The 24,457-nt window shown below is 38.3% G+C and overlaps 1 protein-coding gene across 1 annotated transcript; it reads right to left on the reverse strand.

Moving 5' to 3' along the window:
• Positions 1-379: 379 nt before the first annotated feature.
• On the reverse strand, positions 380-24,077 carry LOC131778554 (uncharacterized). Its single transcript, XM_059094977.2, has 20 exons — positions 23,943-24,077; positions 14,534-14,682; positions 13,879-13,935; positions 12,104-12,222; positions 10,637-10,831; positions 10,124-10,334; positions 9,157-9,467; positions 7,969-8,197; positions 7,735-7,758; positions 7,245-7,581; positions 6,034-6,387; positions 5,674-5,709; positions 4,795-4,984; positions 4,132-4,314; positions 3,909-3,987; positions 3,585-3,709; positions 3,042-3,194; positions 2,485-2,653; positions 1,330-1,520; positions 380-879 (listed from the first exon to the last, which is right to left on the reverse strand). The coding sequence occupies exons 1-20, from the start codon at positions 23,960-23,962 to the stop codon at positions 748-750; spliced, it is 3,264 nt and encodes a 1,087-aa protein (XP_058950960.2). The 5' UTR covers positions 23,963-24,077; the 3' UTR covers positions 380-747.
• Between the last annotated feature and the right edge of the window lie 380 nt (positions 24,078-24,457).

A 24,457-nucleotide genomic window follows, 5' to 3' on the forward strand; every position in this document is an offset into this window, starting at 1 on the left:
ACTCACTTGTTCCGAAATTTAACGAAAAAAAGCTAGGAAGAAGTCCGGGAAATGGTCAGACAGTACAATTTGGCAGATGACATAACAGCTTTGCCCTCTAGATCTTTGTTCTCTACCCTGATAGTGCACGCTCTTTCAACCAGTGACAGCGCGCGTTATATCCGAACTTCACCATAAAATATCTCCACAATCCAGCAAACAGAATAGATCAACTCATAAGTAAAGTGATACCTCTATTTAACCCCACATTCTGCCAAATTTGCAACATGTACAGCAGTTGAAGGGGAGAATTTTTGACCAGATCTTTGAACTCGAAGAATTCAAAGAAAAACAAACGTTACTTACAAATGAGAATGGGTGCATGGATTTTTACCTTCTTTATTCTTTGTAAATAAGTTAACTACATCGCAGTTTTACAAGAAATATAATTTACGGCTATAGATATAGTTTGCATTAAAATGAATCTTTTCATTTATTATAGATAATGGCGACACACAGATATCCATTGCTCCTAAGCTGAAAAAAGAAAAAGCCAAAACGTTTTCTCACAATTACTAAGATGATTACAGTCTTCTTTATTTTCCTCCCTCCACTGAAAAAAATAGGTAATAAAGAGAGAGGGCTATCGAAAATAAAGCTGCAAGATTACAGCTGGTCAACTCTCAGATCCATCAAAGTGCACGATTTTACATCATCACCTGATGTACGGCAGTTTCTTAAAAAATTTTCCTGCCCCTTCTTTCTCCTCTACTTCTTTCTCAGATCCAGCAACAATCTCTTTAGGTCAGCAAGTTGATCCTGAAAATTATCTTGCAGAATTTTAATTTCCTTCTGAATGTCTTCAGTTGTTACTCTACTGAAACGGTCTCGATAGCACATCTAAAACGTGAGGAAATTGTACGCCTCAAATTAAAAAATAATCGCTAAAAGTTGACAAAAAAATAAGATGACTATGATCATATTTATGAACTATGACTATTATGTCCACAATTATGGAACGTAGATATGTGTGAATTACGTAAATAATAGGAAGTGAGATGTATGCTTCCTTCGCCTGGTCACCCCGTATGGTCAACTAAAGTACAAACACACATAGCTCAAACACTTTTTGGTAATTATAAACAGGGCGAATAATTTATTTCAGAGTCTGAGAGCCGCCATAAAGAGAGCTCCCTTGCCTTATGCTTCCAATTGGCCACGGGAACAATCCCTCGAGGCCGTGAGAGCGTGCCGAAGTATGATATGTTAGCAGATCACCAATGAAGCCAAACCATTTACAGCTTTGATTTCTAGCCCATCACCCTCCCCCTCCCCCTCTTTCGAACATACCTTTGCCAGCACTTTAATGCCCGGAAATCCCATTGAGACGATGGGATATAGAGTTTGTCCTGAGGTATACTTCATTGAGGAGCGCCCTACTTCTTCACCGTTCAAGGAGAACAACACAGAGATTTTACCATCAGGGACTTCTTTAAAATCAACTTCACAAGCGATGAGATCGCCGCGGTAAGCCATGGCTCCTTAGTCATCAACATAAGATATTTAGAACATAGCAAAAAGAGGACAAATTAAGCAAAGTTAACCAAAGGTCTAACAACATTGAGTAAAATTCAAATTGAATCTCTCAACATTTACAAACCAACATTTCTGAACCTTTTTCTCCTGCGAAATCAGATATTTATTGTCGCAAGGTTGGATTAAGGAGGAAGGTAAAACCTTGAATACGTTTTCAAGCGCCATCAGAACCTTGTAAGTCGGGAACTGGAGATTTCGCCCCATTGCCAATTCGTCCCTAAAACATCTTTGAGTTCGTTTCCTGTAGTAAAACAAGCTCCGGCCCCCACCTTTACCAGTTCGCCCCCAAAATATTTCAACTTGTCACCTTTATTAGAAGATATTTTTTTAAATCTTCGTTTATATCGATCAACATGAAATTTCACAGCAAAACTATAACAAACTTCTATCAACATGCAAATTATCAGCCGAGTGAAATGACGCACGACTACCGAACAAGTAATGCAAAGCCGCTGTATTACTCCGCTCTTTATCTAGCATGGTTGACACTGTTTTATGCTAGTGTTCGCGGCAAATTTTAAGAACTTTTATGAACAAACTAGACTAAAACGGCTTCTTTAGGAGGCAACACACATTCTAAAGCAATGACCAACATACGTATTTCGTAGGTTGATACTCGCACTTCTGCGTCGTTGCGCCTGGCATTTCATTGCGACTTCTCGAGCTTTCGAACACTAGTCTTCTCCATAGAAAAACAATTACACATTGTTCGAAACGTATCATGATTTCCCCAGAGAAGAAGTATATATTCTACCGTCAGAAAACGAGTTGAAAGATTTAAGGGCGAGCTGGTAAAGGTAGGGGCAAATTCATTTTGCTTCAAGGGGAGAACTAACAAAGATTTTAAAGAGACGAAACTTTCGTAAACATTTGAGTAGATACGTGACCTGCAATCGAAGTAACTCATACCTTCGATCTCTCTTCCCACTTCAGAACAGCCACCTTCGAATATTTTCCCATCGTCTACGTGGTAACCAACTGTTCCAATACTTAAACCAGGCATTTTGTGACAGTCGAAAGACTTATTCACAACACCTAGTGCTATAATACGCCTCTCTCCAGTCCCCTGAATGAGTACCTGCAAAACGATGACGGTCTCGTCTTTCTACTATGAACACCTCACTAAGCTCACACTTTAAAACTAAGTATAATAGTTCTCCAAAATAGAAACAAGTAAGAGCACCTACAAAAGAAAAGTTATTAGCTGGGCTTTCAAAAGGAAAAAGGTCAAAAAAGAGGTGTACTTATGTCGCTTTTCCCAGAGATTTCACTGTGTAGCAGGAACTATGTGATCGACATATGCTGTTCGCAAATAATTCTCTTCGTATAGCGAAAGAGTTCCCAAGAGGAGGGGGAAGAGGGAGGGGCTATACAATAAACTGTGAATGTAATTTTGTATGCATGTATATCCGTCTGTCTGTCTGAGTGTATGTATGTATGTCTGTGTGTGTAAATCAAAACTTCACCTCAAATCGTGGTGTCTCTTCTGTAAAGGGAGAATTGAATTTGGCACTGTGAATGTTGTTAGGCTTTCCATCTTTGCATTTTTTGCAGAAATCAGGTCCCAAGTAAGTTAGGAGGCAGCCATCCACAGCAATTCCTGGCGAATTACGCCACGCCTTTAAATGATGATCGAACAAAATTTCAGTTACATGAAGTACCTTCACAAAACTGAGACAAAGAGATTGACACAGACAAAAATAATTACAGAACTCTGCAAATGTAGTTGTGTATATCTATATGCTCATATATCTTTTACTAGATTTTTTTGTCATAATCAAACATCAAAATACTTACAACCACACACACATCCCAAATCTGCTTCAAAAGCGTCAAGGGAAGAAGGAAAATACAACACAAAGTGTACTCAGTAATTTTCCCGGTTTCACATTTAACTTGCTCGAAGGAAGAATTTTTGTGTAAAATAGTAAATATAACAAAGGTATTTCCTGGTGTAGCAAGGTCTATAGAGTGTGGTGGGAATCTCTGTAGGCCTGAAAATCACTCACTCTTCGGCCAAACGCAAGTTTCTTCGCCTTGTTTCCATACGTTTGGAATATTTCCCGTACAATCTGATTAGTCATTTTCCGACCTCCTTCATTTTGTCTCACCAAGTGATCCATCTTTCTTTCCTCTAAACAAAGATAGAAACCACCTATTAACTTGGCCTGTTTTGAGTGGTGTTAACAAAATGACTGTGAAAATATGAAAATCATCTACGAGATCCGAGGATTAAGAGATGACTATGAAAGCGATCTTCGCACCTTCTTTAATTTGTTTTATGACCTTATCATATATGCGAGGCTATTAACAAATCTAGCATATCACCCTACCTGTGAGGGGAAATTCATAACCGTACTTCTCAAAGTATCTTCTTTCTAGCTTCTTGACCAATTTATCCAGGGTTCTACTCTGTCGAATCAAAGAAATTTCAAATAAAAAGCAGAAATAAAATAGTAAGTAAAACAACTGAGCGGACATGAACGATAACTTTTAACAACAGCGGCTATTTTTAAAAACTCAAAAAAAGTTGATTCGCATGCGTTACCAGCTTACCCGTCCTGCCTCATCCAAACCAGGAGTGTCAAACGATGTGCAACACGGACTCCCCAAAAAGATGTTCCAGAGCACCATGAGTGGAACAGACAAAATGTTGAAAGGCACTGGTATTGGATTATTCTTACTGTAAGTCCTAACAATAATGGCTCTCTTGAAAGACCACTCATGCAGTGAATTATCCTAATAGAGACAAAAAGAGGGACTTAACAGTATCTAAGGACGTACCAGTAAATAAGAACAACAGGCGTCACTCCCTCAGCGGGAGAAAAACTATCATACACCAGAAACAAAATTCCACAGAATTTTTTTTTACAAAAATACTCATCAAATTTTAACTCCAAAACTACGAATCCAACCGCGGACGCACTGCACAAAAGTAATAGGGTATTAACGGTAGCCTTGAGCTGCTCCTCTTGGGCTGATCATCATTCTTACAGAGAAACAACATGGGTACGATATGAAACCTTTTTAACCAGTTGGATTATAATATTGTCGGCCAAAACAAATAATAGTAAATAATAATAATAAACAAAAATAGATCATAGAAGCTTATCAACGAAAAGTATCTGGTATCTTATGCCGAAAAGAGCCCATATTCTCTTAATTCTGGATTATGAAGAGAATAAATTAATTCCGTGATGGCAGGGATCTGTTCAGTACCTGAACCTGCTGATACGTATTGGAGAGCAAAGCAATCATCATGTTCACGAGAAGAACAACTGCCATGATTAAGAAGAAGCCGTACAGCAGACGAACAAGAAAAACGGAAGGAACGTCGACGGAGTCCAACCAATCTTGGTCAGCTAAACCCAGCAAAGACCAGCTTAGGTGTGTCGCTATGTTCCACCAACTAGAGAACAGTTTTAAAAGTAACGAGTTAGATAAACTAATCATTCATTAAGTTTTTCAACTGAGTGCAGTATGACCGCCATAGCTGTTTCCGAACATCCGCGTTATGGAAGCTTTCGTGTCACAGGTGCCTCTTTTAAGAGGTGAAACTGAATAGCTGGCTGCTTGTGCAAGTTTTAAGTGGCGAAGCCACGAGAGGAATGGTAAGCAAAGAGGATAACTTTGGACTCGGAACTACTTCTTGTCTCGTAACTCTAGATCTACTGCCACGAAAATTAACGGCGTTTTCCCTGAAACGTTTCATGACGAAAAACGGCAAATTCTGGTGAAGCACGCAGGATTACAGTGGAACCTGTTTTATAAAACATACAATTTCCCCCCCGCCCCGCCCCCCCCCCCCCTCTCTCGGGAGACCTCAGTTTGCCTTTCCTCTGGAAAACGACAGGTAGCCAGCCGTTCATTATTTATTAACACTAGTGAAACCTAGCTGACCAGCCACTACATCGCTTCCTCTTTTGCATCACAATTTCAGCTCACAACTGACTCTTTTTAGAGTCAATTAAAATTGATTTCGAAGCTTTTAAAACGTAGAACTCAAGTTTTGTGAAGATATCGCGTGATTCGTATTTAAGATCAGTACACGATGTTAAAATTTGGAATGAAAAACAGCAACAACAGTGTTACTCTTACCAAATTATCCCTGATTCACTGCACACCCTTGAAATACTAGGAGAAAAGGAATGGTTAAAATTTACACAGAGTCACAAAGAGAGTAAAACAAACTCGCTTTTTATAGAAAGTCTGGCACTCTGGTGTAAGTAGTTTTAAACTCCTGTTACGCTTCCCATCCAAAAACTAAATTTCACTTGATTAGCTCTTAGCCAAATGTCATTTTCTTTGGGCGCCTAGACACACATGAGGTTCCCATCCCAACTTAAAAAAAACATTCACACTCTGAAAAAAAGAGTAAGAAATGAATAAGCACAACAAGTTAAAATCTGTTATTTATGAGTTCGAAGATTTATTGGCTAGGTAACAATTTCTACTCACAAAGAATCCGCGGAATCTCTTCCTGAAGTATAAGCTTCCTCAGCAATATAAATCTTTGTCATGGGCAGCGCAAAAGCCAGAATCATGGCCAAAAACTGCCAAAATATCGCCAAGACATCAGCGATGATAAAAAATAAGGCGATTTGTATTGTACCCATTTTCCGCAAGCGCTCTATGACTTGACCAAAGGCTCTTATTGTGAGAAACATGGCAATAAAACCATAGAAATACTCCGACACAACCAAGAGTCTGTTTCCTGATACGTCAGTGGAGATCCGTAAAGTGGTCATGCGTAATACGAATGTAATCAGGTATAAAACAAGAGTGATGAAGTCAAGCACATTCCAGCGGTCACTATAAATATAATGGATATCAACTGCATTAGAAGAGCATAAATAAACGTAGTCAACGCACAGATCGTATGTCATTCATATGCAAGAGAATAAGTTTACGTATGCATGCTGTTGCTCCTTTTACTACAGAGAAAGATGTTGAAAAAATAGATTATTACCATGAAAATGGAAGATTTAAACTGTAGGTTTACCAACCGCTTATTTTTTTTCTTGCTTGTCAGTTTCAAAATCATTATCGTGTAGCTTAATTTAAAACTTTAGTATGTAGATTGTCAAAGAGAACCTCGGTAGTACGGTCATTTTCAATGTCTATGATCTCGTCATGCGTAAAACCCAATTTATGACCTGAAAGTACCTGAAAAAAAGAATATCATTCCGTAATGGTGTAACTAAACAAATAACAGTGGCCTATAATGGTGTATCCAAAAATCAAAAGATGCTCATACTGTTGTACTCAAATAAGTAAAGTGGCCCTTATTATTATACCTAGAAGGCGACTCCTGGTTTACATGCTGGTCTACCCAACTAATGTGCAGTGGCCCCAATCGATGTGGCAAAACAGTGAGCGAGGGTTCGTATCGGCGTACCAAAACATTTGTTACTGGCCCCTATTAATGCACCCAAGCATTAAAAATGGTGCATTTTATCATGATTGATGCAGCTCTTAACAATGAACAGTAGGCTATACTGCAGCACCCAATCAGTCAATGGTGCTCAATTTTGTTACCTTATCAAGATGGTTAACTTTTTTCCGTCAGTTAAATTCATGTGGCTACTGGTCACGTAGATTTATGCCCTCTACGTGTTTGGGATCTAGTATTCTCTAAAAGTAAAATAAACCGATCAAAAATGAAATACCTGAAGTAACCAATGAACGTCTTTGGCAAAAGGCTGTCATTTCCTGCCTCATTTATCTCTTGTGGATCCTCAGGTGAACATTCTTGGGGGGTGCATCCGACACTATTTCTCTTCACTTTGCGTGCTTTCACTGCGTTCTTTTTAGCACTGATAAACTGCTCCATCTCCATTACAATGCGTCCCACGAAGAAAACTAATATAACCTGTTCTAGTCGACTGAAGGAAACAGTTGAAGGGGAAAGGCAAAGAGCGAAGTGAAGAACGAGGAGGGTGATATAGCTCAGCGTGTCGCGAAAAAAGACGAAATAAGGAGTCGTAAAATAATCCTTGTATTTCTCTGAAAGACAAGAAGTGAGACGCTAGTTTAGAATGGATACTCTCCAAAGAAAACTCGAAGAGCGCTGGCAATCTGTCAAAACTCATCAGAAAAAAATCTTCAACGGTCTATGATTATATAGCTACCAAAAATGCCAAACAGGCCTGTCCTCACCATAGATGTCCTTTCCCTCGATACCTGTACGAAAAGTGAAATATGAATATGATAAAGCCAATGGAGGGAGATATTAGAGCCTTTAAATTACGTCACCGTTTAAAAAAACACTTTTACTATTCGAGTTGTAACAACAGGATGTAATACTTTCTTTTTCTTTCCGACGCAACATAGGAAATTAATTATTCTGAGGAGGTGTGGTTCGTAAAGAAATGTTAAACCTCTCCAAGTTACCTTGTATGACCGCTGTCCCTAACGTCTCGGGTGACTCGTATTCTCCAAAGTGAAGTGCTGTGCCATCTTTAGTTGCCATCTTTTTTAACTCTGATAATTTAGCGTCCTCCCCAATACCGACGGGAACGATGTTAACTTGCATATCCTTTATATCCTCTACTAAGTCCTGTAGCTTCTCAGTTTTTTCCATTGACATATCCAATGTGTAATTAAGAAAAAGCACGACAACCTGATGAAAAATCAAAACTTTAAAAAAATATTTCGTGTAATTTTCAGTACCAAACTCACAAGGTTGATCAATTATGATCGATATTACCTAATTCTTCCAAATTTTGCTGATTTTCTTGAAACTTTTTAACTCTTTTATGTTCATATTATCAATCTTTCTGTCTGGCTCGCCACTTATTTAATATGTCTACACAACTGATAACTGGAGATGTTAATGTTAGGTACGAGGAATTACTAAATTAATGAATGAATAAGCTTTAAAAAAGTTGATTAGGTGAAAGGTTTAGGAAAGTCACCTATCAATCGATGTCTTTCACTGTTCTAATTTGACTGAACTATGTCCAGTTACAAAGATAGCATATGTGTATCCACAAATTAACCGTTGTGCTCAGCTTCTTTACTTTGACAACTGACTTTACAACACTATTCATAAATAAAAGGGGGGATATTCGCGTAAGAGTATTTAAAAAACCGCTCTACACGCTTTATGATTTTTTCTAAAGGAAAAGAACAAGTTCCAATATTTTCGGGGAGAAGCTCGAGGAAAAACAAAACTTGCCCTTTCTCAATGATTCCCTCGATGTCAAACGTTGGTTCCAGGGAGAAAATGAGACAAAAAATTAATTGTTTCCGTTTGTAACATAAATCAATGCAGCGTGCGATCATCAAAATCAATCAAAGTTGAACATAAATTTTCATATGGCTGCAGGCAGTACAAGCAACGCAGGTCGAATAAAGTGATAGAGAGTAAAAACCGTTCCGAGTGAGTACACTTTTGGAGGTACCTCATTCCTTTGCAGTGTTACTACATAGAACTGTCACCGAACTTACAATCACGAGTGTTACCTTACCAAGGCCCATTAACAAGCTAATGGTTGAAAAGTGAGCCCACTCCCCCTTGTTGACGCACCGAACTCGACAGAGCAACAGAAATCGGTCGCGTGCGCGCATATACCTCACCTTTTTAGCTTTTTTTCGAACGTTTGGGGCTCTGAATGCACTACAAACGTCATCAAGATCTTTAAAGAGTAAAGCAGGAGAGCTTGGCTGCTCTAACTCGGCAATCCTTTTTTGCAGTGTGGCCTCACAAGAGCACCTCTCTTCAAAATTGATGTCACCAATCAATTCGTTGTTTTTACGTAAAATCACGCAGTAGCTGGCAGATTGGTAGCCATATTTCTGAACAATGTAGCTCATCGTCTCTTTGATGAGATCAAATTCCTTTTTTGGCTTATCCTTGTCCAGCGTCAAAACAAAACACATTTCAGTTTCTGCAAGTTAAGGAAAGCATCAGACGCTATCCTATCAGACCAATGAGTTAAAGAAAACACACATCAACTGACGCTATATATCTAAACAACTTCCCAGTAGCTTCTGGTATCTTATCTCAAGATTAAGTTCCAGTGGCGACATTACGGTCACAACAATTCTTATGACTGTTATGATCTAACGGGAACAAATAACAGGCCTACAGATAATCCCACACTTTATCTCACAACGGAAATAAACTGTAAATAACCAGCCCTTCACTGATCATTGGCCAAAACCCAAATTAAATAAAAATTTTGAACTTAAGCCAAATTGACGACTTAAGGTGAACTTTTTCAAGTAAGGCTTGATGGGTCGCGCAACAAATCATCGCGAGGAATTGATAATAATCATGAATAATGTTTTATAACTTATAGAATTTTATGTTTTATTGCTGCAACTAGGACTCCTGTGTTGTGTCAGTTGGGAGGACTGAACTGACGTGGTAACTCAGTTTTAAGGAGGCGGTAGTAAGATACGTCAATGCGATCACCCTTCCCTCTTCCAGGCCCAAACCTTGACTACCAAAGAGCTTGCTAAGCGAATTAAAAATGCATTATCATCTACTGTAAGATGTCAACTACTTTACTAATGACTTTTAAAAAACTGTATCACAAACCTCTTCTTTTCCTCAAGACCTGTTTTATCAAATGCACAACGAAGAAAATGGCGAAGAGGAAGGGAAATAAGACGATGTCAAACACTGTCCAAAGATTGAGAAAAAAGTATCCCCAGCGTCCAGGTGACCGCCATGAAATTTTTCTTGTTGAGGAAAAGGAGCGGTACCATGTAGTGTTGAGCAAGTTATACACCACTGGGTGAGAGATGAACTGCGAAAATAAATCGTTAATGTATTACTTTATGCAATAAGCTGAATTTAGATTAGTTCTTACTTATAATTTATCACAGGAGAGTTTCATGTCACCATTGACAAAATTTTGATCCAATTTTTTTTCAAAAAATATCCTCGCCACGGAATGATGTTGAAATGACGTTCTGTTTATTGGAATGGCATTATATTGCGCCACTTGGTCAGGTTGTCTAGATGGGCAGCAGATTTCCCGCCAGAATCTTCTATAGGGATGGAGTATAATAAATTGACTAGAAACTTTTTTTATCATTGGTGTAGTACCTTCTTCTGCTCTGTGTCGATTGCCTTGTCAATCACATAGTCAAAACAACTTTGAAATGTTTTTCTGGTATCGGGGTCAGCTTTTAGAGGGTCCATCAAGGCTGACGTGAACTCATCTATAGATTTTTCCAGCATTTCTACATCATCTCTCTCCGAGTTCTCATCATGTGCTAAATCCCGGAGTGCTTTGTTGACCTGTAGGAGAAAATAATTACAATCATTACATTAATCAAACGGCTCTATAGAAATCATTGATAATGTTTCTGAACTCCTCTAAGGCTCAAGTTGTTGAGAATAACAGGAGAGTTTTTACGACAAAGTCTCGATAACCAATTCAATACTGAGAGTCATTTGTTAATGTCATTAATTGTGTCGCACGGTCTACGCGGCTATATGCATGCATATATTAGGATTTCCATTGGGCTTGGGCCCTCTGTCACGCTTCTGTACTTTGTCGTCAGTCCGGATAATCTGTTTTTCTTTTCACTTCCGAGAATATCCTGCACATTTACCCAGTGGATTGCCTTTTCAACCCTTCGAACAACCGGGGCCTGGTATTTTTTGTAGTGCAGCTTTTTTGCTATCTTCTCTACTCTCTGCCCACATGGAGAATAATACATGGGTGCGCGTAGATATGGAATTTCTCTTGGAGTGTTTAACATTACAGCTCACGAGTGAGCGCAGCGAACGAGTGAGATGTCGAGTTAAACACGAGAAGAGAAATTCCATATCTACAAGAAACCATGTATTATTTTGCTTATCATATAAACACAATAGCCCTTTACTGAGAAGAAAAGCCGACTTCATTAATGAATGAAAATAAATTAATCGACAGTCCCCGAATAACAATCGTAGAGAGCGTTGGCGCTAACTCTTAAGATGGAAAAATGCGTTGAATCATGATTACAAAAACAACAATGGTCGTAATTTTTAATTTACAAAATTCTAATTTATTGACTTTGCCCCTACCAACAGAAGAAGTCTTTTAGGTAAACGGCCAAAATCGGCCAGTGGCAAATCTTCCGATTGTCGATTTTCATTCTCAGCCGAAAGAAATGCTGACACCAAAGCCACTGAATACGTAGCTTTCAATTTTTCTTTTAGTATATTGGTTTTCTTCCCCTTTTAAAAAAGTTTGAACCACACTCTCTGTCAGCGATACGGATTTTTTAGTGTTTTAGCCGCTGTGATTCGAGTAAAAACAAATAGAGATATCACTGCAAGCCAATGAAAATTCAATATTAATTAAGATACAGGTACAATTCGAGAAAACAAGACGCAATTTTTTGTAGTTTTGTAGCTAAATGGTTGAGAGAGTAATATAAGTATGAAAAGCTCGAAGGGCTAACGAGGAGTGGTGAAACCAACCCACAGAAATTAAGGATCACGTAGGTCAATTGGTATAGCAAAACAGCCCCAGGTTAAGTGTGCAGTTAAAAGCAGTTGAAGTAAAGTTTTAAGACTAACCTGAAACGTTTTGAGTAAGGTATTACTTTTACAGCTTGCCAGGGTTTTTGGAGTCACTTTCTGATTAATATCATCGAAATCTCCTTTGCGCAGAGCATCGTCGAGTTCCTTCTCAATTTCTGTAAAACAATCATATTTACGTAAGCATGATTAACAAGTATGAACATCTTCAGTTAAAAAAAAAGCAGTTTAAATTCCATTTCTCGTCGTTTTTCGGTCGTTTCAGCGCATGTTGTTCGTCTCTAGCCAAGTTGCTGTCATGAAGTGACGCTGATTGTATAGTGGAAGCAATTCTACTTCTGATGTTATCCTTAGTCGGCTTAGATAGCTCTCGTTGCCGAGACGGCAGAGTCGTCTCAACACTAGATACAATAGCCTCGGTCGGTATCCCAGTTTCGGTGTAACTGAGTTTTTCAGTCCATGTGACAGTACACGAGTTTCACTCATGTCTAAGGGACAGGAAGAGATGTTCCACACCAAGTTGTCGACCGGTTTAATTCGTCTCTGTTCTTTGTTGATCTACTGATCTCCAGTGCGGGCACATTCAGTCGTCTTGTTGACTCGTTTGTCGGCAATAGTCATAACGGAGTCAAGTAAGTCAGTAGCTATCAGTTGTTTCAGTTTCTCGTGTAGTTGGTGTAGTTTGTTTTCGCAGCGTTTGAGTCTTCTGTGGCAATTATTTATCCTCGCTTTGACCAATCGTCTTCAGGTGGCTCTGACGATCAGGATGGCCTCCTGTGTGTTCAACATATCGACAGAACACAGGACGAGTCATCCTACAACCCGATATCACACAAAGCCACGACTATCAGGACTTTAACGCGATGAGCGAAATTACTATGCAACACGATAGACAGCTTATCCGACGAAAACAAGTACCTTGACCGTGTTTTTTCAAAGAACAACTTTAACGAAGACTTTATCCAACGAAACATTCACCGCGTTACTAAAACTACCGAAACCAACGACACCGTAACTCCTACGACTACAGAGACTATACCGTACATAAAGGGCATATCTGAGGACATCTCGCGCATCCTACAACCCTTAAATATCCGCGTCGCCCACAAACCTATCACCACACTACGTCAGTTACTGACAAACGTCAAAGACACTAACGAACCGAGGAACAGACTGGGAGCGGTTTATAAGAACAATTGCTCAGACTGCTGCGCCTCCTTCAATGGAGAGACTGGCAGAAACCTGACATCAAGACTGACTGAACACAAGCGAGCGACGAGGGAAGGTGATGTCAACAATCACATTGCTGAACATCATCGACTTACGAACCACACTAATGACTGCGCAAGGCCTAACCCACAGTACAAACTACCTTCAGGCCTGACTCTGGAAAGCTGGTTTATTAACTAAAAAAGACTCCCCTCGACAGGCATCAACCACTACCGGCACCATACAAGTGACTCATTCACGACAGTAACATTATAAACGAACCGAACAGAACGACCTAACTTTACCGACTGATTGAAACCGACCAATCACGACCGACTTACGCTACTTGAGTCTTACAGCCAATAACATCACAGTAAAACTGACCAATCCGTTTATACAAACCGGACTTAGAACATTCGACTGACAACAACTATTCACCTGACTCTGATGATGACTTTTGCTTAGGTTGTCGAAACGCCGGTCACCACTACCGACAACACTCCTTCCCAGGACTACACTCATCCGAGCGATCAAACAACACAATTACATGTAATTATATCAGATATTTTGGTTTTTTGTCTTCCTTAATACCCTTTTTCACTAACTTTGATGTTGATCTGGATCACTTGAGTCATCAATATCTTCATGCTCGTCCTCAGATTCTATAAATAGAAGGTAGACTAAATCAAATTTAGACCGAGAAACAAAAATAATCGAGAAAAAATTATATTCGATCGGACTATTTTCTTAAGCAAGTTTTCCTTTACCATTTCTTTTTGATAATGAAAGAAGAAATTGCGCCACGCCAGCAAGACAAGTTCCAAATAGAGAGAACGGGGAAGATCCTCGTCCCAAATTTTGTTATCCGTTTGTCGCACAGTGTTACCAATTTAAGCCCATAAATAATTACGCTTCAGATAACGATGAGTCCACAATGCATGGGGTATGGGGATCTTAGAGATCTACTTTGAAAAAACCGCATATTAACTCTAAAAGAGAAAAATTTCCCTGGCAGAATCCCCTTAGTGCGATGATATTGAAAAATTTCTTATACTTTTGTTGCTAACGCAATACAAGAAAGTTTCTCGCGAAATTTTTTCTAAATATCTAAACCAAAACATGATCAATAATTATGGTATATTCTATTACCCTCAACAGAAACCTAACTATTTCGACAAACGTCTTTAACAGGTTCACCAATTATGAATAAACACACGTTATCATGAACCTCACTGAGACACTTTCTATGATCTTACTTACCAGAGCCATCAGGTTTATCAGCTTGCTCCGGCAGCTTGGACTGTTCGTTCCTCGGGTCTGCTTCTTGCAGTTGAACTTCATTCCTAGACGATGGTATTTCAGGATCGTCAGAGATAACTGACAGCTCCACTTTCTCTACTGCATCAGATCTAAAGCACAATTTACAGCATGGAAAGTTATCATCAATCAGGTATATTCCAGTTAACAGAATGAAATATCAGCAGAATGTCCCCGACTATCATCCCAGGGATGTTATAACAGGGAATTCAGTAGGAAAGAGGGATAGAGGACGGCTCAGCTTGACGGATCCGGAGAGAAGATCAGTGGAAAAAGGTATGTAAGGGGCCGAGTGGACCCTGGAACCAAGGACAGACAGCATTGGCAATTAATGGCAGTGGTTTTATATTCTTGATGATACGAGCTGATATCGAGTTAAAATTAACAAAACGAGGATGGTGAAAGAAAATCAGAATTTAATGATAAAAAAAAAGACTCACCGAAAATCATATTTTATTTCCTATAAGGTAATATTAAAAGTTTCCTTCCAACTCACCCATTTCGTCATAAAAATTATTATCGAGGAATATTATTGTGTTTAAGAAACCACATGATTATTTTCTTAGCTCTCGTCTATTGTCACAGCAATTTCAACTTTCTTTAGTGACATAAGATTCTGACCTGCGTTATTACTTTTATAGCAATATTGATATGTTCGGTTGAGTTAAGAACATTTCTCTTCTCGTGCGATGCAGAGGTGAAGATGACTTTAAACTGTTGTTTTCTAAAATACATCTGACCCAATTACGAATTATTTTCTGGTGGGACGCTAAAGTTATTTTCTTTTCCAATGGTGCATTATGGGAATCACCCACATGTTAACTTGTAACAAAGCATTCTTCTTCAGTGAAATTTAATTTGCACTGTTGATAAAGATTACGAAAAACACGTAAAAGCTGTAAGTAAATACCAAACGCAGACGTGATTGAAATTATAAAGAAAAAAAAGCAAGAGAAAAAGGAATGAAATTGATAATCGTGAAAGACTGAATTTAGATTTTGTTATAGAATATTTTGTTTGTCAACATTTGCCTAGCTGTCTTCCTTTAAATCAAGTTTTGGTCTTGTACCAGATCCGAAAACTGCGATGAACAGGAAAATGTGTTTAAATTCAAACTAATCTTGAATATTGAATAGCATCTACATTAGGGGAAGGAAGTCCGACTAGTTATTAATATCATAGTGTGTCACTGCGTCAGAGTTACTTTTAATATTTGCCCTGCTAAGAAACAAAGGTTTTGAGAGAATCCTTCTTCGGTTCATATCAGTCACTCAAAGATACTGGTACGACAAAATGACGATGACAGTGTTCTCATCCATCTGCTTACTTCTTCAGTTTGTTTTTTTGAGTAAGATGAGGGGTAGGCGTGCCCCCCTGTGACACAAATTTGAAATACAGGTAGAAACTTACAGCAGATGACTTTAAAATCAATAAAGTATTTATCATTTTTAGAATCAATTTACCTTACGCATTTTTGTCATTTTTTTGAATTAGTGTTGTTTAATGTTAGTTTCCATTTTTTGTTTTGTTTTTGAAGTTTAATGTTTAAGGTTAGGAGCACTTACAGAAGTTCCTGCTTTGGGTTTTCAGCAACGTGGTTTTTTTTGTAGCTTTTGTTGTTGTAGTTAAACTGTACTTATCCTTAACCTTATTTAAACTTCCATTCATTCATTAGAATCACCTGCACCAAACAAGAACAACAAGGGAAAACTGAAGCTGGGATTCCTTTCAGAACAATTAGCTTGAGGAGATTACATTGTCTCTAAAACGTTTTTCTTATTACTGACGCATCAATTCACAGTCTATTTTTTTACGGAGACCCTCCCTGTTGTGGGAGTGTCTTCCTAAGTGAGTAACTTGAATATGATTTTTTCAAAGTTTGCATGTTTAAGTTATCACAGCTTTCGAAGTTTTTACATGGCAGACGGAGGAAAAATGTTTCCATACTTGCTTTCGAAGTTCCAAACGAAAAGCAGGGTCAACACCTCCATTGCGAGCCTAATTCAAACAACAGCCGTAGCCGCGTTCGAGTTACGGGGCGCTTCGAAATCTTTTTTCGGCCCAAACAATTTGAAACGCAAAGTCTGTTATGGCGGTGATTAAAGTGACCGTATCACTGAGACCGATTGCCTTTAGTTGGCTGTATGGCTTTGGGAAATATTTCAGCCTAAACAATGTGAAATACAAAGACCATTGTGGCGGCGATTAAATCAATCTGTCGATTTTGAGCCCAGATGGTGATCATCTTAGCTTTGGGTACGAATCATCTCAACTTTGGGTACAAATCGTCTGCGTACGAAACGTCCGTGAGTGCGAAACGTCCGGATTCCTTCTCATCATACGTGAATTCGAAACTTCGAACTTAACTCGACCACCTTCCATGAAGATCAGAAGGAAAATATACTATTTACTAGTAGTAATCGGAGATTAGGGAAGTGCGTTCGGCATTTCAAAGGGGAAATATTGTTTTTTGGTTATTGGAATAGATGAATATGCCTATGGTATGTTGTCAAACTGCGATGCACGAGGCAGCATCCTTTGCGCAACGAAATTGTGACGTCATTCAAAATGGCGCTGAAAAGATGAACGGCCGGCCGATCGAACGAAAAAACACGGGTCAGCTTTCGCTTGCGTGCACAGGACACCTACGCGATCACAGGTAGCCCAGGAGATTAGGAAGCGTTCTTCCTTCGTCGAACGCAAAAATTGTGAATGATGTTCGATCGGCGCTCGCTTCAGTTTTTACGCACCGTGATGTAAATAGTTCAGTTCGCATTGCACGTGATGATTTTTTTGACTGCGGAGCGCATCATATTACAACGATGAAAGGTCAACTTGAAGTGTGACTGCTGCTAAGGGCTGCCAATATATTAGCCACCTCCGAAAAGTTATTCCTGCTGTTGTCCAGCGCGAAGGAAGAGCGTCAAGCTACTAAAAGCTTCCTTTAAGAAACAAACGGCTCCTTTAAGCGCCACCAATTTTTACAAAATTCTTGGATTACCGTGTTGACTGACATAAGTTCGTTTATTGCCGTAATGATGTTTTGCCTAATTGCACGCGCTGGAGAGTCTTAATCAACTTGAACTACGCGTATCTCACTTTTAATTTTCCTTTCCCTTTTTAGAGCATCGATCGATGATTTGACAAATATTAAAACAAGAAGCAAATCCGGTCTCCCATAAACATTTGAATACGAGCTAGAGCAAGACGTAGTCGTGACAGGTAACCAAACTGTAACACAACACCATTAAAGTAAGCGAGTATAACTTACTAGGTTTTATATAAATGGCGAAATTAATGAACCAGTTTTCAAGAACAGCATGTTCACTAATGATGAGAGCTATGAAATTAGCATTCGCGCGTGGGTTTGCATTTAGAACGCGACAACTGGTTGCAAATGGCGCCTTAGCTGTATCTTTTTAAACCTATTTCTTTCAGTTCTTAAGCCTTGTAGTGATTGGAACTCTGATACATTAGATGCTATTGTTGAAAGTGCTATGCTAAATTACAGCACTGAATATTGGATAAGTTCCTCAGAATTACCGCGAAATATTAACAGACACGGTGCCAATTAACTGCTGTCGATTTTGTTTCCAATGAAAGGGTAACACTTGTCTGTAGTTTGTCTTAACATAACATAAAATAACATTATTTCTTGATGCAGGTTAAAAGTCAGGCAGCCATAGCTTATGTGGACCTGTTATAATACCAAATTATAAAAACTTTGCAATATTTGAATAAATAATACTAAGTTAATTAAAATATATAGATATAAGTTTACATTAAATTCAAGAATAGAAATAACTATATAAGTGTGTAGTATATTGGATGTGATTCAGATGAAAATAATTATCAATTCATACAGAAGTTAGTGTACTGAGAATTAAACCAGTCTCAGAATGGGATGTTTTCAGATTGATCACTAAGCTGTTTCCATTAGCTAGGTGCAAACTGAACACATACCATATCTATGGTTAAATTAAGATCTAATCTAGGGATCTCTGAAGATGAAGATTAAGGAAATAAAGCAGAAAGCAATATTTACAAATATATGTAAAAAGAATAGCAAATAATCTAGTCTCAATCAATAAAGTTTTAGATATATAAAGGAATAAGAAATTCATCAGTATCAGACATTGTGCCTTTAGTTGATATTGTTAAATTTCTCAATACTTTAAATAGTCTTATCTCACAAAAAAATACTAGATAAACAAGTATTAAAATATATACTAAAATATTAGGAAGTATGCCTAATCAATATTTCATAATAATGTAAACATTTATCGTTATTCAAAATAGATGAGCTTTCTTTCTCAAAGGTAAAGTTATTGATGTCTTTTTAAATATATTTTAGATGGCTTTTAAGTGTGTTGATGTTCTTATAATTAATCTTCCTATAAATAAGCTCTTGAGAGGTTTATCCTGCAGAAGGCAAGTTTAAACGCTGGATTTTTGCTTCATTTTCCTAATCTCTGTTTAGGTCGTCTTTGTCACAATAGCAGACAAACAAAATACTTCTTATAATGAAGAGCAAGTACTAAAGATATATAGCACTGATGATGCAAAATCCCTTTTTCAAACAGTTTGTGAAATTATAACAAACAAGTTGAACTCTGATACAATAGTCAAATGCATTCAGTTTATAGCATGTACATGTTGGATAAGTGAAGGAGAGAAGCGAAAGATTCTGAGATGCCACAAATCCTCAAAACAAAAAAAAATAAAAAAAAACAGCAATGGAATAGAGGAAATCTTATGCTCAACTCGAACCAGTAAAGAAAAAAAAATCTACAAATAAAGGTTTCGTCATCATTACCATAATGTTAAAAGCAAGGAGAAAGACAGCAAGGACTTAGATTCCTGTACCACGTTTTCAAAAAAGGGTAAAAGAAGGCCCAGATTACATATGTTATGTATGTAAGAGAATTCTCTACAGAAAAACAGCCACAGAATTACAGAAAAATAAGTATGACATTCAACATCTTTTCACAGGAATAAAGTCATTTGATGATAAGGAATACATCTGTAAAACTTGTAACTCTAAGCTGTCATAAGGATACATTCCATGCCAATCTGTTCATAATAAGTTAGACATTGATGAAATTCCCTCAGAACTACAGCTTTAGTATGTCTAGAAAAACTTGAACAGATTCTTATAGTGCAGCACATTGTGTTTGGAAAAATGTTGTTGTTATTCCCAAAGGCCAACAAGGTAAAATAGAAGGGGCAATTTGTAATGTTCCAGTAGACTGTGATCAGACTTGCAATATTTTGCCAACAACCCCCTGAAAGGTCAAGAAAAGTATACCAGAGCTGAAAAGAAAACTTTGGTTTAAAGGTCGGTTTATTTTCAAGCTGTACACCCTGAAATTGTGCTTAATGCTCTTCATTAGCCGAGGATTAATAATCCTTTGTATAGTGGCCTAACAGTAAATGCTACAAATAGTGATGAAAATCTTTCTGAGTTGCATCTGCAAATTAACTCAGGAAAGGATAGTGAAGTTTGTCCAATAAGTGATGAAAGTAGTGAACAGAGAACAACTGATGATGAAAATGAGGAAGAGAGAGGATCCTTTGAGTGAATTTCAAGCAACCACTGTAGAAACTTCCTTGCAGTAAATTTTACCTGATTATCACCAAACATTAAAGTCAGCGGGAAATGAAGTTTTCAATATTGCACTAGGGAAAACTAAACATCCAGTTTTGTTAATGTCTGACAATAATTGTGAACAACTAGCATTTCCAGTGTTATTCCCAAAAGGTAGATTTGGGTATATGGTGGAGAGAGCAGTTTACTCGTCACCAACAAGGTACTTCAGTGCCCATTTTTGTTACATTAAAGTGGCAGATTTGCAATGAATGCTGAGCATTTGTTCTTTGCACAGTTTATAATAGAACAGAAAAAAATATCAGATGGCATTAATGTAGCTCTCACAAAAGTTCGTAGACAGTCTCATACTGCATCAAATTTAAGGTTCAGTGTGCAAAGTTTACAAAATCTTGGAAGACCAGGCTTCTTTGTTTCCGAGGCAGATACCAAGTTTACCTCCATACTGGCAAAAGTTTATGTATGAAGTTGTAGCCATGGTAAAACTGGTTGGAATTCCCGCCAGCTTTATGACATTGTACTGTGCTGACCTTAGATGGCCTGAGTTGTTTCAAATTATAGGCAATACACAAGTTCTCGACTTAACTGAAGAAAAAATTGAAGCAAAGTCTTACAATGAAAGATGTTCAATGCTGAACTTGAATCCGGCCATTGTTGCTAAGCATTTTCAGTTGAAGGTTGAAACGTTTTTTACAGAGGCGCTTCTCACCAAAGTAAATCCGATTGGAATAATAGTTTTTTATGCTCTATATTTTGAATTTAAGGTGCAAGGATCTCCTCATCTCCACTGATGCATTAATATGGACTAGTGACTGTCCAAAGCTAAGGCATGGAACCAAACAGGAGTATAAAGATTTCATAGCTAACCACGTTCAGGCATACAGTACTGCTGGCGTTTATTGTTAACTACGCAGACGAATTTCATATACCAGACGAAGGGTAGACAGACGCTTATATACGATTTTTTTGAGCGCACGGTCGAAAAAAATGCGCGACTCATGTGCCTTTGTTATTCAGTGCTATAAGTCTCCTTTGTATTTCATTATTGTGTAAAAAAAAAGAACTTTTAGGTTTGAAAAAGAGGCGAGTGGACAACAGAAAATTTACATAATGAAAAGCTATCATATTTCACACACGCATGTCGCGTCGCTTCCCGAATTTATTGAGTAACAAGCAGTAGCAGTAGATTTGCCTGACTTGAGTTATTGATGAATCAGTTGGGAAGGAAAATGTCTCTTACACAAGGTATCGAAACACGTGTATTATTATGCGAGTGACACAGCGAATACTCACTAACATGCTTCCCAGTTTATTCATTGTAATCTGCGCTACCTTCTATATTTACGCAGCGGAATGTAAACAAATTGGTGTTACATTATAGGTGATGATTTCTTGGAAACTTTGGATTTACCTCGATCACCTTCGATGAGGATCAGAAGGAAAATATACTATTTCAGATTTTGAATGATGAGCTATTTTATTCATTGCAATCGGCGCTCGCTTCAGTGTTTGCGCACCGACTGTAGATCGTTTCATTTCGCATCGTACGTGATGATTTGTTTGATTGCGGTGCGCATCATATTACAACGATGAAAGGTCTAGTTCTAGGAAATCGCAATGTGCAAAACAATTATATGCTCAAGTTTTGTTCTACTATGGCGATCAGACACTCAATTTGACTTCATTTGTAGGTTGCACTAAGCAACTTATTCATCAACTTCCACAAGCTGTTGATGTTGAAATTATGACAGAACATTCCATGACAGAAATGTTACTCTCTTTACCTCCAACTGTGGAGGTGATGTTTCACAACAGGAGGAAAGTTGTTCAAACTATTACTGTAAACTAAATGTACAATAGCAATATTGAGCCTTCAACATCCCCCTTCCCCCATCTACAACCCCTGAGTAATGTGAATTTGTTGTTTTTGGGTGATCAAATTCCCAACGTATATTGATGGGTGCCACAAAATAGGTCTATTTTGTATGATCAATATGCCCACCAACCTCAATCACAGGACCATACTACTGCTTAAAAAGATTATTTTTCCTGGAATTATTGAGGTCCCTCTTCCTCATCCAGTCAAAGACATAGGCACAACTCTTTTCATTAAAATCTTCCAACTTAAGTGATCTGCTGATTCTGTCATACTGAAATTGATGTTCCATGTTGAAATTCCTGATCTCATGGAAGACTAGATTCTCAACTGCCAAACAACATTGAACTACGGGTATGCCTGAGACGGAATATTGAAAGTTCAATTTGACTAACACATTACGATGTTGTTTAATGATGTTTAGTAGATACTATATTACAGTGTTGACAATATTATAATGGTAGTTGTGTATCATGTTACTGTTTAAACACTCAAAGAAGCTATCATTAGCTGTGTTATACCCTCTCAAACCTAAGTCTTAAATCTGAATTTGTTAATTGTTCTCTGGACTTCACCCATTGTTGATGTACTAGTTCCAAATGGTTTTGTCACAAAATGCGATATACGCTTCTACTTTTGTCGAACGCAGTGATACATTGAGGTACATAATGATTAAGTTTTGTGATATTTCACAAGACCTTCGTTGTTTTCCAGTGAAAAAGATCCACAGAACTAATCCCCTATCATTTTCAGTATAAAAGGTTTTTGATTTGTACCTAAAAGAAGCAGAAACTGAAGATAGCTAATAGTCTCAAAGCCATTACATAGTTTCAATTATGAAAACAGCTTTCATCATTCTAACGTCAAACCTTAAAACCGTGACATACTCCTTTAACACATGTTGTTGGCAAGCCGTACAACAATCTACATGTAACCCTGTAGTGATCCATGCCTGTGGGAGAAACTCAGAACATTCGTTTCAAACTCTTGTTTTTTAGGAAAATTTACATGTTCGTGTCAATTGTATTTACAGTTGCCCAGTGATCTCCGTTAAACAGTTTTAGTTTTTTCAATTTCTCGCCCTGAATAGAACGTTTCCTCGAAGATTGAGATTTTTCACTCGATCGTTATGCACCGATCAACTCGGAACTTCAAGATCCACCCCCTCTCCCCACCCCCTCTCCACCCGAGCATTTGAGATCTTAAACGCCTCAGCTAAAATACCAGCAGAGTTTTGGGGAGGAAGGGGAGGGGGGGGGGACGGGGTGTTGAAAGTTCGAAGCGCACTAGGGACCTCTGGTGGAGTTTGTTTTGATGCTTAAACACTTGGCCAGCGTGATCCTCTTCTGGGATGTGTAGATCACAAACCTTCCGAACGCCGTTCGGAGGGTTTTGTGATCTGGAACACGCAGAAGGGTGTTTTTGACTATGAGCAATTACCACATCAATTGAGAAAACTTTTTCTTCCTTTGCGTTTCACATGGCACGTGCTGCACGTCACTCCTCGCGCAAACATGAATAAAAAACAGTTTTGGCCTCGGTCCGCATTTTTGTCAACAAAATAAACACATACTGCTTAAAAAGATGGTAATACGGACTACTTGTTGTTTACTCGACGGACACAGACTACGGACGAAAAATTCTGTAGCGTTGTGTTAGGAATTCTGAAGGTTGTCGGATTTAAAACGAAAGATTCTATTACGTAATGCTTCAAGACCAAAGAAAGTTGCGAAGCGCACTAAAGTTCGCAAATTCAGTGTTCATTTTACAGCCACAATTTGTATCTGGTTTCAGAATCATAGTATTGCTCACTCGAAAGCTCTTTGCGTCGGAATGTTTCAAAGAAAGTTTTCACAATCAATACTTACCTCTCACAGTTGCCAGCCATTATCCTCCTACGCAGGCCGCCAAGTAGTCTTTACGGGACTGTAGGTTAAAAAGGAAGTTCTGCTTATTTGCAGTCGTAACATCAATCGATTGACGTAAAATCTTAAACCCCCCCGCGCCCCGATCTCGTTCGTGACAACAAATTTGAAACTAACGCACACGCTAAGCACGTAACAAAAATCTCGTCGGTGATTGGCCAATTTGGATACGTCCTTAGTATCCCTTTCACCGTTACAAAGGTTTTCTCGGAATAGGTCGCCAAGTTGTCTTCCTGTTTAATTTATGACTCGCCAACGAATACTCCTTTGAAGTAAGTCAAGTTATGCATATGCGAAGGATGACATTGGTGGAGATAAACATTTTCTCTACGTTATTAATAAAGGGGCCAGTTTTGCATCGTGCGCGCAGGCATTTGAAGTTCCGTGTTGATCATTAGTTTGTATACGTTAAACTTCCGATAAAAAGATTGCCCATGTCTTTGTCGCGTTTGAATGAT

This window comes from Pocillopora verrucosa, chromosome 1, assembly GCF_036669915.1.
Source record: "Pocillopora verrucosa isolate sample1 chromosome 1, ASM3666991v2, whole genome shotgun sequence".
NCBI lineage: Eukaryota > Metazoa > Cnidaria > Anthozoa > Scleractinia > Pocilloporidae > Pocillopora > Pocillopora verrucosa.

What these genes read in the sequence shown, in the direction of transcription:
- LOC131778554 (XM_059094977.2), bottom strand. Translation starts at nt 23,962, where the DNA reads ATGGCTGGCAACTGTGAGAG. An exon ending in GGTCTTGAGGAAAAGAAGAG is followed by an intron (nt 9,468 to 10,123) that starts GTTTGTGATACA and finishes CTTAACTTGCAG; the next exon opens with AAACTGAAATGTGTTTTGTT. An exon ending in ACGTTCATTGGTTACTTCAG is followed by an intron (nt 6,388 to 7,244) that starts GTATTTCATTTT and finishes TTATATTTATAG; the next exon opens with TGACCGCTGGAATGTGCTTG.